Raw genomic sequence first — 16,321 nt, forward strand, 5'->3', positions numbered from 1 at the left:
CAGGTCCTTGGACGGAGTCGAGGAAGGGGATATAGGGACACGTGTTGCCTCTCCTGCGGTTGCAGGGGAAAGTACCTGAGGAGGGGATGGTTTGGGTAGGAAGGGATGAGTTAGCCAGGGAGTTGTGGAGGGAACTGTCTCTGCGGAAAACCAGGGATTTGTATGTGTCATATATATAAATTAATTGACAAAAGTACCAAAGGTATAGTTGCTAAATTTGTCGATGGCACAAAGACGGAGAGAAGAATAAGTTCTGTAAAGAGCACAGGGAGACGACAAAGGGACATAACTAGTGAGCAAACATCTAGCAAAAGGTGCAAAGGTGGAAAAATATGAAATTGTCTATTTTGACAGGAAAATGAAAAAAAAAGATGGCAAAGGATTGCTGAGGTACACAGGGATTTGGGTGTCCAGATACAATTTGCAAAAAGGCAATAGGAAAGGAAATGGGAAAGTTAACGGAACACAGTACGGGTACACGTAAAAGGGACCACATCACCCCGATTCTTGCCTCTCTCCACTGGCTCCATGTACGGTACAGAATCAACTTCAAGCTCCTCCTATTCACGTATAATGCCCTAAATGGACATTCCCCCCCCTACATCAAAAATCTTCTAACCCCCCTCTCTAACTCCAGGTCCCTCAGGTCGGCCGACTTGGGGCTACTCACTATCCCGCGGTCTAGGCTTAAGCTCAGGAGTGACCGCGCTTTTGCGGTTGCAGCTCCTAGACTGTGGAACAGCATCCCTCTCCCCATCAGAACTGCCCCATCCATCGACTCCTTTAAGTCCAGGCTCAAAACCTATTTCTACTCCCTAGCGTTTGAGGCTCATTGAGGAGGCGCTGTGAACTGTTTGCGTGCTACTGTATGTTTCATTTTTTTTCCTTAGTACCTAATCAGATGTACAGCACTTTGGTCAACGTGGGTTGTTTTTAAATGTGCTATACAAATAAAATTGACTTGACTTGACTTGACATTGTGTATTGCAAAGGGTATAGAATTCAAGTGTTTAGAAGTTAAGCTCCAGTTTTATGGTGGACTGGCGAGACTACATCTGGACATTTTGTGTGTAGGATTGGAAGAATGATAATGCATTGAAGCTGTTCAGGGAAGGCTCAGAGTCTGAGGCGTGGAATGGGGGGCTGTCATGAAGGAACACCTGAAGGCGAGGCTTGTATGTATGGGTTAGTGTTTAGAAGAGTGAGAAAACTCTTAATTGAAACATCCAAGATCCTGAGAGGTCCTGACAGGATGAATGTGGAGAGGATGCTTCCTTTCATGGGAGAACCCAGAACCAGGGGTGACTATTCAACAATAGAGGATCACAAATGAAGCAACTTTATTCTCTGAAGGCGCTCATAACTCTGTAGAATTCTTTTCTAAAATGACAGTGATTGAATATTTTTAAGATAGAGTTAGACAGATTAATGAGAAGCAAGGGGATGAAAGATTACCAGTTAGGTCGAAACGTGGTGTTGAGCTTATAAGCAGGTCACCTGCAATCTGAAGGAGGAGACTCGCGGAGCCATGACGATTATAGGTACGGCACTGGATTTTTGATTTGAACCTTGTATGTGGAATTGGAAGAAAAGTTGACCTACTTGAACTTTCAGGTCATTCAGAAAAGTTTTTATGAATTCAGATTGAACTGTTCTCTTTTAGATAAATTGCAGTTTACTTGCACAAAATGATGGATGCAGCATTTGTGCATGCCCATTAAACTGGCAATACATGACCACTGTGAGCTTGCTGCTTTAACTATCTGCTATGCAATTAGCATTAGAACAAGGGAAACATTATGTAAGGCTTGTTCAAGTTGGCTGCTACTCGCTGGAATTGAATGAGTTGTTAAGCATAGATTATTGAGCAAATGATGGTCTCCTGCTGAAACAATGACTAATCCCATAAATCTGGTAGCACTGGACGGCTAGCACTAATATCAGTATAATTTAAATCCTATCAAGATCAATGAGGCAGTGGTTTCTCATGATGTGCTGCTACTTACTGGCAAGATCTTAAAATTGATATGAGCGTTATGATGGGCGTAGAATAGGAAAATAAAATCACTGACTGATGAGCACAGAAGCAGACAAAATTGCCCAACCTGATCCTCGAGAACTTCAGTGATTTACTAAATTTTGATGTTTGGAATTGCAAAATGCTGGTGTACTGTACACCAATTCAGTTTAAATGAAAGATGAAAAGTTTATTAAAATTGGAGATTGTGCTAGTTGCACGTTGTCCATGGTTTTCATTTCAGGTTCTCTTTGTACCAGGTGTGTGTAGCAACATATTAACAATGCCTGAACTATTCTAAATCGTAATGTGCACAACCATGACTCATGCTATCCTTGCATCACTCATGCAATGCAGATTTTCATGGCACCGATGAACCCTACTTCTTGATAACTTAGAGGGGTATTGCTTTAGCAGCTCCCAGCCCAGTTCAGGGAAGCCAATTCAAATGAGATCCTCTTTTAGAGGCCCCCGGCCCTCGCTTCACTCTCTAGTTGCCCACCTCAATCTCCCTCATGCTCACAACCTCTGGCAAAACCGCAACCCACTCACCCATCCTCTGTCTGACCTGATCCAGCACTACCCACCAGTTGTGCCTCCCCCATCACTGATTGCCCCCCATAACTGCGAACCCAGATCCCAGTCATACATCAGACTATTCCTGAGCCATTGTCCCCATCCATTAATGACCTCACCCCCTCCCCCCCCCCCCGCTCACAACCGATGGCCAAACCGCAACCCACTCACCCATCCTGGAGTATTGCGTACAGTTTTGGTCTCCTAATTTGAGGAAGGACATCCTTGTAATTGAGGCAGTGCAGCGTAGGTTCATGAGATTGATCCCTGGCATGGCGGGACTGACATATGAGGAAAGATTGAAAAGACTAGGCTTGTATTCACTGGAGTTTAGAAGGATGAGAGGGGATCTTATAGAAACATATAAAATTATAAAAGGACTGGACCAGCTAGATGCAGGAAAAATGTTCCCAATGTTTGGGCGAGTCCAGAATCAGGGGCCACAGTCTTGGATTAAAGGGGAGGCCATTTAAAACTGAGGTGAGAAAAAACTTTTTCACCCAGAGAGTTGTGAATTTGTGGAATTCTCTGCCACTGATGGCAGTGGAGGCCAAATCACTGGATGGATTTAAGAGAGAGTTAGATAGAGCTCTAGGGGCTAGTGGAATCAAGGGATATGGGGAGAAGGCAGGCACGGGGTATTGATTGGGGACGATCAGCCATGATCACAATGAATGGCGGTGCTGGCTCGAAGGGCCGAATGGCCTTCTCCTGCACCTATTTTCTATGTTTCTATGTCTATGTTTCTATGTATTCCAGCCAATTGCTGAATTGAGAACTTTCTCTCATTAAAAACAAATTTAGATCAAAGCAATTCAAATAACTTTTAACTTGCCTAGATACCAAGAAGAAATCATAAAACTTTCAACATTTTTTCAGTTCTTTGTACAGACCTTTATCATGGCAAGTTTACCAAGTACAGTCAAATTTACTTTGCTTGGAAGTTTGGACAATATTGAAACAGTACTCTGTGTTGGTTAAACGGTGGGATAATACATGAATATAATAATGATATATTTCAAGAACCTGTTGTGTACCAAACCCGTACTCTCTCACAACATGGAATGAGGCCATATGGTTCGTTGTTTCTATAATGAATCTCCGAGTAATTCCCAACTTCCCTGTCATCCATCCTCCCTCGTATTCTCATTAAGCCCTTCTGATTTTCCTGCTACAGAACCCACACAAGACTTAATTTACAGTAATAAATTAACCAGTAGGCCTTTGGGATGTGGGAAGAAACAGAAGTACCAGAACTCTCAGGGGGAGTGCACAAATATCTCAAAGGCGGCATCAAGGATCTGGATCGAACCCGGACTGCTGTATTTGCTGGGTTACTAAAATGCTGTTCCCGTGTACTAATTTGCTAATGGTCCTGTGCAGGGTCTCAATCTGAAATGTTTACAATCCCTTTCCCCTAACAGATGCTGGTCGACCCACCGAATTCCTCCAGAGATTTGTTTTTTGCTTCAGATTTGAGCATCTGTGGTCTCATGTGTCTCTACTGCTTTTCTAATCTGTTGAACCATCTATGAAAGATAATATTCTTTAATCTTATTCATTTTATTACTAAATTAAAATGTCAGTGTAATGTGAATGAGACACAGGTGTTTTTTTATAAGTATGGAATCTTGTGAATAAAAAAAATCTGTTAAAACTGCAGAAACTTGCAATTCTAAGCGGTACGCAGACTGCATTTTTTCCTCTTTATATTATCCTGTTCTGATGTTGCTACCTATTGGGGCCATTTCAGTGCAATCGTGCGGATTGGGGTGTAGTTAGTCTCGTCATCATTTTCTCTTCTTGAGGGTGAAAAAAGATTTAGTGGACTAAGTGGACTAATGAATTATATGGAGCAACTAGAAATTACTGTTCTTTTGAGACAAATTGTGGTAATAGCACCCATGGATGCTTGAGATAATCAGGAATCTTGTTGGGTTGATCGGGCAAGACTGTTTCTATCAGCAGGTGGATCAATAATAGACTAGAGCATTAAAATAACCAAAAGAATTGGCAAAACTTCCAAAGGAAAATTGAGGAGAATAATACATGCACTGCCTGAAAGAGTGACTAGAACGGACTATCTAGTGAGTTTCCCATGGGAATTGGATACATTCTGAGAAAAGAATTAATAAAAACGGGAGGCAAATTGGATAGCTCATTCTGAGAGCTAGCCCAGACTTCAAGGGCCAAATGACCTTCCTTTGTGCTGTATAATTTTTGTTGACCTTATCTATGAACATATTACCAGAAATTTCCAGCTTACCTGATTTGACTCTAAGATTACCAACTTTGACCACTGTTAAAAATGCATGCGATGATACCAAATGAAAAGCACCAATCCATAGGATCGTACAATATGGGAGCACGGACCCGAAACATCACCCATTCCTCCTCTCCAGAGATGCTGCCTGTCCCGCTGAGTTACTCCAGCATTTTGTGATCTATCTGCAATTCCTTCTTACACAGAAAATAGCCATTTGGCCCAACTAGTATGTGCTGGTAATTGTGCTCTGATATAGATCAGCGTAACCATTCCCTTTTTCTCTCCACTGATGCAAGCAATGAAAGATGTAACATTATTTAGAATGATCATTTAATCATAATTAGTGGATATTTTAACGTGTTAATTAAATGAATTAACAAAGTGTTTAAACATTATTTAGTGGGATTTCTCAGTTTTGACCTATAAGTTGATTTCCCTTACCTATTTTGTCCTTTTGGAGGAAGATTCCACTTCTCAAAGTCATTCTCCATCTCAGTTGCAAGACCCTGCTCCAATGGTTTCCATCATAGGACCATAAGACATGGGGGCAGAATTAGGCCCTTCGGCCCCATCAAATCTGCTCCATCAATTAATCATGACTGATATATTATTCCCTTTCAGCCCTATTCTTCTGCCTTCTCCCCTGAGGAACTTCCAAGCACCAAACAATTTCAAAATAACATTAACAGTTTTGATGGCCTGAATACTTATGCCCCCTCCCTGCATATGTTTCTCCAGCATCCAGAAACATTTACAAACATTCAGAAAAAAAATCATTAAACAAAAGTTTAAGCAAACAATTATACTTAAATCATAAAGCAATAATAAAACAATAAAACTCAATATAAGGAACGTGAACTGTTACTATTCTATTTTGTTTAGCACTTGAATAAAGCCATATTTAGCTCAAAATGAATTGTTTTTTAAAAACTGTACTTAATTTGCCATAGCTAGTATCCTGGAATTAGTTGATATTTCCAGGAGTTAATTGTGAAGAAAAATGGATGGTAAGTTTTAATTACAGTTATTGCCACATGATCCTAGCAAAAGTATAATAAGATGGAATGAATATTGGTGTTATACCATATACTAATAACAGCTTCATTCAGACTTATTGCTGTTCAATTTATTGTAAATATCTGTTATGTAAAATATGTACTATAATGTTCAGTGAACATATTAAATTACAATATTTGTTCAACCACAGGACAAATAATAAAAGGTTTGTTGGAGGTGGAGGGAACATTGCTGTTCCTCCTTGCCCACAACCCGTGCTGTAAAGGCACCTCGTAGATTCAGCCTGGTGCGCCTGCTTTCAGCTGCTATGTATCCTGAGGCCTGGGAAACTTGAGTACCATTCATGAAACCATGGAATTTAAAATTAAGATAGGAAACCAATCTTATAATACTTAAAGGAACAACACTGTTCATGTGAGCAGAATTACAACTGGCTTCATTTCCCAGCCGCTCTGGAACCAGAAATGAGCAGATCTGGAGCAGGTTTGGTTTCTCTCTCAGATATTTAATCTTCTAATACAATGCCAATCAACCTGCCTTTGAGAGTTAGGATTCATCTTCCTCCCATGTCTATCCATTCCCTGTTGTAACAGCAGCAACGTCTCAAAGATTAATTCAGTGACTGGGAATTACCCAATTACATGCATGCTGGACAGGGTATTTGATGTCACCATTCACAGCCTTGTATGTTTCTTTATCTGCAGGATCATATACCGGTCCCTTACCAGCCAGATTCAAGCAGTAATCCTTCATCAACAACATCTTCAACTCCATCATCTCCTGCACCACCTCTCCCTCCCAGTGCGACACCACCTTCACCTCTTCATCCGTCACCACAGTGCAACCGCCAACAGAAACAGTTCAACCTGTCAGGTACAACTCCTCATTATTCCGTGTTTCTGAAAAACAAGTAATAAACAACATGGTCATTTTTATGAGCTTGCGCAACTGGGGAACCATAAGGACGAGGAACTGTGATGTCTCCTACAATCTCCTGACTGAGAGAGGTTCTTCAGCTCCTAATACAAGCATGGATATTCAGCCCCAGTGAGTTGGACTTAAGGTAGACACTGAAAATTCTGGATGTACACAGCAAATTAAAACTCTGCGTGAAACGCTTCACCTGGTTCAAATTAGGGCCCGCCACCAGAGATATGTTAATGCTTCTGCATTTTGGTGTTGGCTTAGGACATTAATTTTCAATAATCAAGAATGTTTATTGTTAAATGCAGGAGGAACGGAACAATGAAATTCCTGCTTCAGGCAGCTTTACTGGCTGAATGTAATAACACGACAAAATAATATACAATAATCAATAACACAATAAATTAATAACCAATAATAGTCTAACCAGACCACAATAGAGCAAACCCAACTACATAGTGTAACCAAAACAAAGTCCATAGTAGATTGTTGCTGAATGACTAAGTGGATTTGTTTTGTTTCTAGAAAGTAAAATTGCAATAAAGTAAACAAAGAAATAACCCATGCTTGCAGTATGGTGAGGTAAATAAATTTGTAAGTTTGAGGTAAATAATTTGGTAAAAGTTTGACTCATTTGCAAATATTATTTATGCATTCAGTTGGGAAATTAAATTAATGTTATGCAAATTCAGAAACAAAATGGCACTGAAGAGATTACTAGTGCTTCATGAGTTGACCTCCTCTTCAGTTGGCACATGTTCTTCTGCGATGCGCTCAGTGTCCCATTTACTTCACAAGACCGTTTTCACATACAGCAGGTTTGTTCAGTACTGAAAGTTCTTGTCTTTGACACCTGACAATAATTTTTATGGGTATTGCTCAATATCTCATATTGCAAAAATTCGAAAAGCAACAGACCAACTCCACATGCTTTTTCTCTCACAGGCCATCTGGTCTTTCATTAACGCACACTGCACAAACCTATCAACAAAAGCAATCAAAATTGTAGAATGGGTTAACTATAATATTCTCTCTTTATTTCTTTGGTTTATCTGTAAAAATGAAAGAGGATTTTAGTCTATAATTGAGTAGCTATAACACTTCAAATTTCACTTAATGTGTTTTCCAATTGCAGTTAAAAACTCTGCTGTGATATGAAGGTATCCATTCTGGATTTTTTGTAATAGATTTTTGTCAGGGATTTTATTTACCTATTGGTGCAAATGATCATTGACCTCAACATTAATAAGTACATCTTCAGCGTAATTTCACATCATTTTACCATACGTCTCAGTGCACCAGAGCCTCATTGTTCACACACCAACCATTTCTATCATTCAGAATTCAACTTATCTACCGATGTATACCTTACACCAATCTCTCATTAGATTAAATCCAGAGCCAGCTATTTTCATGTGCCAGACACAGCATACATATACAATGTATGGCATTTGTACTTCTCTCATTCTTGCAGGACAAGATGCCATACAATTAGCAAGAGGTATAAGATTCTACTCTGGAGGTAGAATTGCTCAGTATCATGGGAGTGGCCATTACTTAGGCTATAGACAGCAAAGGCACTGAAACAAAAGTATTCTGACAAATATTTTTTTACTACACAAGCAGACTTATGTAAAATATGAAATGCATGAAGAGGTTTGCAGAGAAATGTGGAGCTATTCTCTCCTGCATGGACATAATGGACAATCGGTATACATCTGGGCCCATTTGTTGTGCAGCATCTAATGGCTGATCTCATAACTTCCACTGAAGCACGTTAAATCTTCACAATGTTTGCAACATGTAGTGAAAGCCTGTATTTTTGTTATGCAAACTCAGATTACAACATACAAATTCAGACTTTTGCCATCTTGGCCATAGGTTACAATGTGAAGGAGGTTTCCAGGGTGTCTCAGCAGTTATCAAACTGACTTCTGACCAATTCCATTATTGCTGAGGCACTTGGTCCAGAGTACCTGAGGCTTCATGGACCACAAACCTGCTGTTCTGTCTTAACCCTTGCAGTTGCCTGTGAACCAGCCACACTGCTGCTATTCATTCCAATATGGTGCAGCTAAAGCTCGGCCCTGGGTACACAGTTGCGAAGGGATCTCCTCAAAGGTTATCTGTCATCCCATCAAATGTTTTGAAGCTTCCCACCAGTCATGTTACCACCACCAGAGTAACAAAATTTAGCAGAACCAGGACTGTTAAAGACAGATGGAAGATCAATATCACAAGAATAAATGAGAGTGTTTGATTTGTATTTCTGTGCACCTTCGCATTTTTTGATTTGTAAATTTGATTTCTATTTAATTTCTAAGTGGCTGTTGAAATGCTCAGGAATGGAGGGGAGATATTTTCAGTGGGAATTGCGGGAAATTAGGATAATGTTTACTACCGATATATTCAGACAAACCTTTAAAAATCCACTGAGGTTTTTCTCCTTCCTTCATTCTTCAGTTCCTTCATTTACTTGCTGTGAAGCTTGTTGCAAGGACTGACCATCTATGATGATGTGTGCATGCAGCAGACCACCATGAGTCTTGAACAAACTAGGCAGTGGAAGAATTATACTGGTAGACCATTAATCTGCTTCTTTGCATTTAGACAAAGAAACAAGAGACTGCAGAAAACAAAGTTCTGGAGGAACTCACCAGGTCACTCAGAATCTGTAGAGGGAAAAGGACAGATGATGTTTCGGGTTGGGTCCCTTCTGATTAGAGAAGAAGGGTCCCGACCTAAATAGTTGTCTGTCCTTTTTCCTCCATTGATGCTACCTGGCCTGCTGAATTCTTCCAGTACCGTGTTATTTTCTCATTGCAATTAGTGTCAGCACATGAATTCCATTACATATATGCAAAGACAAGGAGCATTGACCCTCATGATTTGTTGCCTCCTGTTGGACATTAGTTTTACATGGAGGACTGGAATCTATTTTGGATCCAACACAAGGTGCACGAAGAAGTGTGCATGCAGTCAACTGATGCCATGCTATGGGACCATTGAAGTGGCTGTAATCCTGGCAAAGCCACATGTTCATTCCTGGATGATTGGGCTGCTGGATAAGGGAACATTGTGTGGAGTTTCTGTGAGCCAGACCTGTGTGTTCTCTGGAGTTTAGAAGAATGAGATATCGTTGAAATTTAAGAAATTCTTTTAGACTCAACAGGATGGATGCAGACAGGATGTTTTCCCTTTTTGAAAACTTTAGATCCAGGGGTATTTTTGAATTCTCTACACTAGAGGGCTCTGGCTGTTCAGTCATTTAGTAAATTCAAAACATAGGCTTCTGAATATTAAATGAATTGGGAGATATGGGGATAAAACAGTAAAATGGCACTGTACTGAAAGCTCAGCCGTGGCCTTAATGAGTTTCAGAGCACTCCACATCGACTACACTGCAACTATTTCTTATGTTTTTAATTCTTTCATGTGCTAGCCGTTAAGAGTACACAGGACAGACCACAGATTACATTTCCACCCAATGATCTCACCCCAGTGTTGACTCTGTGAAAATTACCTTCAAGTTAAAAAAAAGAAAGTTTTGTAAAAATTATTAGTAATGATGGCTACAACTATTGCATTGATGTAAAAGCCCAAGTGTTTCATTAATATCCGACAGAGGTGACCTGTCATCTTTGCGCAATCTGATCTATATGTGGTTTCTGACCCATCAATGTCCTCTAGCAAGTCACTCATTTCAAGAATAGGTAGGTATACGCAGGAAATACAGTCACACAAGTGGTGGGCAAGATACTGAAAAATAAGCATACATATAAATGTTTTTATGATTATTGTTGTGAAGCTTTTCTTGCAGCTTCCTTTCTTATGATTGCAATACTTTCCTTCACTTCTCCATGCAATTGTTTACCTTTTGTGAACTTTAAAAAGAACAGATTGTGCTCAGAATTAAGCATTTTTGACTTGCTTCCTCACTTGTTACTTTATGCCATCGGCTGTTATTCTATTTACTTTGGCATGTCATTCATTCTGTGGATTGAACATCTTTGATCTTCATTTGCATATTCTTCAAAGATACACCATTAGGCTTCTAAGGCAGCTTTATACCTTTGATATCTGGGTACCATCCCACAGCTGGATTTGTAGTGGATGAGTTATGATTCAGCTGAGGAAATGCTAATCAATTTGGAGAAGTAAAAGAAGTTCTTTGCAGTAAATTAATTTGTATATTTTTTAAAAAGTCAAAATCTTACTGTTTTAGACTTATCATTTTCTTCACAATGCTTTTTACAATATGGTTATTATTTTTGATGACTATCATATTGGGTAATATCCACCAATTCATCTTTCTGTGTGTCAATTTCAAACAAGATGTGGCTAAACCAAGCACTATTCAGAATTGTATCCTAATGGTATCTATTTGGCAGTTGGTATCCATTTAGTGTTTCTAATAACCTAGAAGAAACTGAAATTGCAATAGTTATAAAACTAATGCGTGCCATTAATAGGGCATAAACAGTTTCCATGGTAACACAGAATAGAACATAAGCAATATCAAAGCTTTACAAAAGTGATGTTGAATTGACAGCACAGCTAAATTTTGAAATCTCAGGAAGTGTCTCGACGCGAAATGTCACCCATTCTCTCCAGAGATGCTGCCTGAGTTACTCCAGCATTTTGTGTCTACCTTAAATTTTGAAATGACAGCTATTTTCAGTTTGATCCTTTGAGAGAGTAGAGTCAACTTCTTTGTGTAGACAATAATAAACCTAAATGGATTTTAGAATTTTGCTTTTCTTCTGAATCAGGTATACTCACTAACATTCGGTTGAGGGCAATCACAAGCAGTGACTTGCTTGAGAGCCACGGACACACAAGTCCACCACAAGGTAACTCCATTTTTACCAAATTGTTATATCTACATATTTGTTGTAAATAATTTACTGCCCAATTTTCTTTTGTAGAACTGAGGTTCTTGATGATGACAGGAGACATGGTTTAATCTAAAGGTTGAAAAGTTAAAACTTTGTTTATTTCGTATAGTTTGGTAACATGTTTGCTATATTTATAGACTAGTAATATCGCGGCACAAATTGAAATTCTATCTTAGTTAGTTTAGTGAAATTGGAATGAAAAAATTACTATCAGTCATGTTGATGCTATAATTGTAATGAAAACCAACTTGGCTTCCTCCTGTTCTAAGGCTTTTGATCACCTTTAAGGTAGTCTGTTATATAGAAAGACACTCCAAGAAACTGTAGGCCATCCCCTGGAAACAAAAGGGTTCTGTTTTTGCAGACGTCCATGTCGATTTTGTCCAGAAGTCAGAAAATGCATAAAAATCACTCGGTTTATTAACCATAGCTCGACAGTAGTGAAATGAATGGGATCAAATGCACTTGAGACTCATAAGAAAGAACAATTACTAAAAGTGAAGAGAGAGAGGAAACTAGTTCTGAAGTTTGTAGGAACAAAAGTTTTCTATGTATGTTAATCCTGTGTGCATTTAATAATACTATGGGAGCTTGTTTGTGTATAGGGGTGCCTATAAATTGGCCATTCATGATACAGGGACAGACTGTATTGCAGTGATTCAAGAATGAGGCCTACCAATATCTTATGAATGCTGGTAATTTATGCTGAAAGAGCAAGAAATTGTGGCATTCCCAGCACTGCTTATATCCTGTGAAAACATTTAAAAAATAATGGTACATTACAAAATCAGATCTTAATACCATCACCATTCATTCTTTTGTATTTTTTCTCCTCCATCATTAAAACAGAATGATAGTATATATAAGAAAAATGTGCAACCAAGTGATCAAATTTAGAAATCAGTAATAATTATGGGAAGTGAAAAATCTTTTGAACAGTAAAATATTTAAAAAGAAAACAATAATAAAACGTTAAGTGTGTTGAGATTATAAATGTGCATTGGCCTTTTAATGCTCTTCTGCTTAAGTACGTATTATGGCAGAATTTATAACTATATGCCAATGGCCAGGAGCTCTGAAATGGGTGTTGAATAAATTAGAAATTTTGCAGGACTGACTGACCGCCACACTTGAATTCTCAGTATGCATAGTCGTCAAGTAATTTTAAGAACTGCAAAGTTGAATTCATTATTGTCGTATAGCAATCTACGCATCCAAATACTCTCATGCAATGTATTAATGCATTTGTTTCCAAAGCAAGGTGATTTTGTGAAAGTGGGAGAGCTTCTCTCTCTTAAATTTATAGCCTGGAATTTTACCAACATGTCCCCAAGTCAGCACAAAGAATCCATGAATTTTAAGTGTAGTTACATTCTGTGTAAAATAGAACTTCTACTGTCAGTTGTGCAGCTGGTGGATCTGCAGTCTAACAGTGTCAGAGTCCTGGGTTTGAGTGCTGTCTGTGTGGAGTTGGCACATTCTCCCTGGACTGTGTAGGTTTCATCCGGGTGCTCCAGTTTCCTTCCAGATCCCAATGACATGCAGGTTTGTAGGTTATTTTACCTCTGTAAATTGCCCCTAATATGTAGGGAGTAGAACAGAAAGCGGAATAAGATAGAACTGATGTGAATTAGTTATCAATGTTGGTGTGGGCGGCAGGACCTGTTTCCATGCTGTATCTCATAGAGTCATACAGTGTGGAAATAGACCCTTCAACCCAACATGTCCATGCTGACCACATGCCCCATCTCTAAACTAAACTAATCTTACATAATGTGGGCGGCACGGGTGCGTAGCAGTAGAGCTACAGCCTTACAACACCAGACACCCGGGTCACCCATTCCTTCTCTCCAGAAATGCTGCCTGTCCCGCTGAGTTACTCCAGCATTTTGTGTCTACCTTCGATTCAAACCAGCATCTGCAGTTCTTTCCTACACATTTGACCCTGCTTGTCTGTATGGAGTTTGCATGTTCTCCCTGTGACCAGTGCGGATTTTCTCTGAGAGCTTCGGTTTCCTCCCACACTCCAAAGACATCTAGGTTTGTAGGTTAGTTGTATAAATGAGAATTGGGGTGTGTGTATGGAGGATAGTGTTAATGTGTGGGGATTGCTGGTCGGCGTCGTCTCCGTTCGCCACAGGGCCTGTTTCCGCGCTGTCTCTCTGAACTGAGAACTAAACGTGGAAAGAAAGACGTTGGAAGTTGGTCTTGCCCACAAGCCATGCCACATCTTCAGACTGGATTAAATACCATATGTATTTCACTTATTCAACCCATTTGTGGGCATTGAAAGAGTCTATTAAATCTCTGCTCCTTTATCTTTTTAAGTGCACGGGCATTATTAAATAGCTTTCAACAATTTAAAATATATTTAAATCTAAATTAAAGAATTGACTACTGGAACCAAGATACTTAATAAATGGCTTTTAATATAATAATAATGTTACTTAGTTACTTAAAATGAGGTTAATCTCAGCTACAAGACCTTAATAAACTAATTTTAAGATGTATTAATTAAGCTGTTTCAGCTGTTACTGTGCTTAAATATATCAAAAATTAAAACTGAGTAAAAGGCAAAAGCTTACCCAGGTCATAGCAGACTTTACATTTAGCAGTGTGCAATGTGACCTGAATGAAAATTGACACAAACACATTTTTCAAACTGGCATAAACTTAACTGAAATCTGCATCCATTTCATCCCTCGTTCATAACCAAAAATTGCAGATTTTTCTTTCTTGATCAAATATATTGAATAAAGTGGCTGACAACTTCATTGACACAATCCAACATATTATTAATTTGTAATGCAAACATGCCACATTGTCAGACTGGATTAAACACCACAAATTAGTTGCTGCTGAGATGACATCTTGCTGCTACGTGGTGGCTGTGTTCCAATTACCAGCCACTTTGTGGAAACTTTAGTATTTCTTTTTAGCTGATATAAGTCTGCATCCTTCTACAGTTAAGCATATACGATTTTATTAATGTAGCTGCTGTGAAATTAATGCATAATTTGGAACCTCATTTTATAATAGAAAGCTGGGCTGTAAACACACCAGAGAGCATAAGATAATAGCCAGAAATCATGGTTCATTTAAAGCCTAATAACGCAGAAAAGAAAAAGGCTGAGGTCTGGCAACAAGAGATTCAACAGTTCGAAAGGAAATTAAAAGATCTAAAAAAATAAGAATCTGTGGATTAGATAGTACCGAAATTGGACTTTTACACGTGGTTCTGGTACAGGAGGGCCATGTTCAAGGAAAACAGCTGTAATTCCACAAAGCTACAGCCAAAACACAAGATTAACCATGGATCAAATAGAAGATTGAAATTAATTTGACAGTGGCCAAAGTGAAACATTTGAGTACAGAATTTCGGAGCACAAATAATTCGGAGAAACAAATATGACTAGCTGCATTAATAGGTTCTTTAATTATTCTAGACCAAGTTAGAAACAACATCAAAAACAAAAGGTAGAGGAACTGTTGTAAAGCGTAATTTAGATGATTCTTTATTAGTCTACTTTGGATCAAAGAAAATCCCAAAGCTTTTTATACCTATAATTAAACACAGGACAATAACCATGAAGAAGGGAGGACTGCTCAAGGATGGTTAAGCATAAAGGAGGGTGGCTGGGGATATAGACTAGGTACTAAACAAGTACTTTTTATCTGTTTTCACCCAGGAGAAGAAGTTGGATGACAGTGAGATCTGTGTGGAGAATACTAATTTGCCAGGGTAGTTTGAGATTAAGAAGGAGGAGGTATTGAGGCTCTTGGAGAGCATTGGGTGGATAAATTTGCGAGACTTGATGTGATTTATCCCAGGTTATGCAGAGGGGCAAGAGAGGAGATTGCAGGAGCATTGACAAATATCTTTGCATCTTCTCTAGCGACAGGCGAGGTATCAGAGGACTGGAGAGTAGCTAACATCGTTTCTTTATTTTGAAAGGGAAGTAGACAGAACCCAGGGAGTTATAGGCTGGTGAGCTTCATGTCAGTGATAGGGAAACTATTGCAGAGGATTCTTTGGGATAGGATTTACTTCTATTTGGAAAAGAATGGGTTAATTAGGGACAGTCAGCATGGTTGGTACATAACAGGTTGTGTCTTGATCGAGGTTTTTGAGGAGGCAACCAAGGTGATCGATGTGGGTAGGGTGGTCGATGAGGTCTGCATAGATTCTAGTAAGGCATTTGATAAAGTCTCCCATAGGCTGATCCAGAACATTAAGATGCACTTAATAGTGACATGTGTATGGATTTGGAACTGGCTTACAGATAGAAGACAGAGGGTTGTGGTGGAAGGTCAGAATTCATGCTGGAGGTCTGTGGCTAGTGGAGTTCCACAGGGATCTATGCTGGGACCGCTGCTGTTTATGATATACTAGACCAAGTGGACCCGTTGGGTCCATTCCTCGTAGAGGGGGAACAGGGAAGGGGAGAGGGTGTGACTGAGTGAGCCCTGGACCCAAATTCCCCCTCAATTCCCCCCCCCCCATTCAATCCCCCCTCCTCCCCCCACTGACCCACTCCATCCCCCCTACACTACCCCCACTTGCCCCTCCTCTGCCCCCACTCCCCCAGTCCTGCCTCCACCCTATTCCCCCCTCCCCACCCC

General features: G+C 39.5%; 1 protein-coding gene across 1 annotated transcript in view; it reads left to right on the plus strand.

Annotated features, from left to right (window-relative positions):
* ksr2 (kinase suppressor of ras 2) overlaps window positions 1-16,321 on the plus strand; it is a 365,578-nt gene that overhangs the window by 251,523 nt on the left and 97,734 nt on the right. The window contains exons 10-11 of the mRNA XM_078421757.1: window positions 6,581-6,749; window positions 11,573-11,653. Of these exons, the coding sequence (XP_078277883.1) occupies window positions 6,581-6,749; window positions 11,573-11,653 (250 nt within the window). The remainder of the gene's footprint in view (window positions 1-6,580; window positions 6,750-11,572; window positions 11,654-16,321) is intronic.

The sequence above is a fragment of the Rhinoraja longicauda genome, chromosome 25 (genome assembly GCF_053455715.1).
Source record: "Rhinoraja longicauda isolate Sanriku21f chromosome 25, sRhiLon1.1, whole genome shotgun sequence".
NCBI lineage: Eukaryota > Metazoa > Chordata > Chondrichthyes > Rajiformes > Arhynchobatidae > Rhinoraja > Rhinoraja longicauda.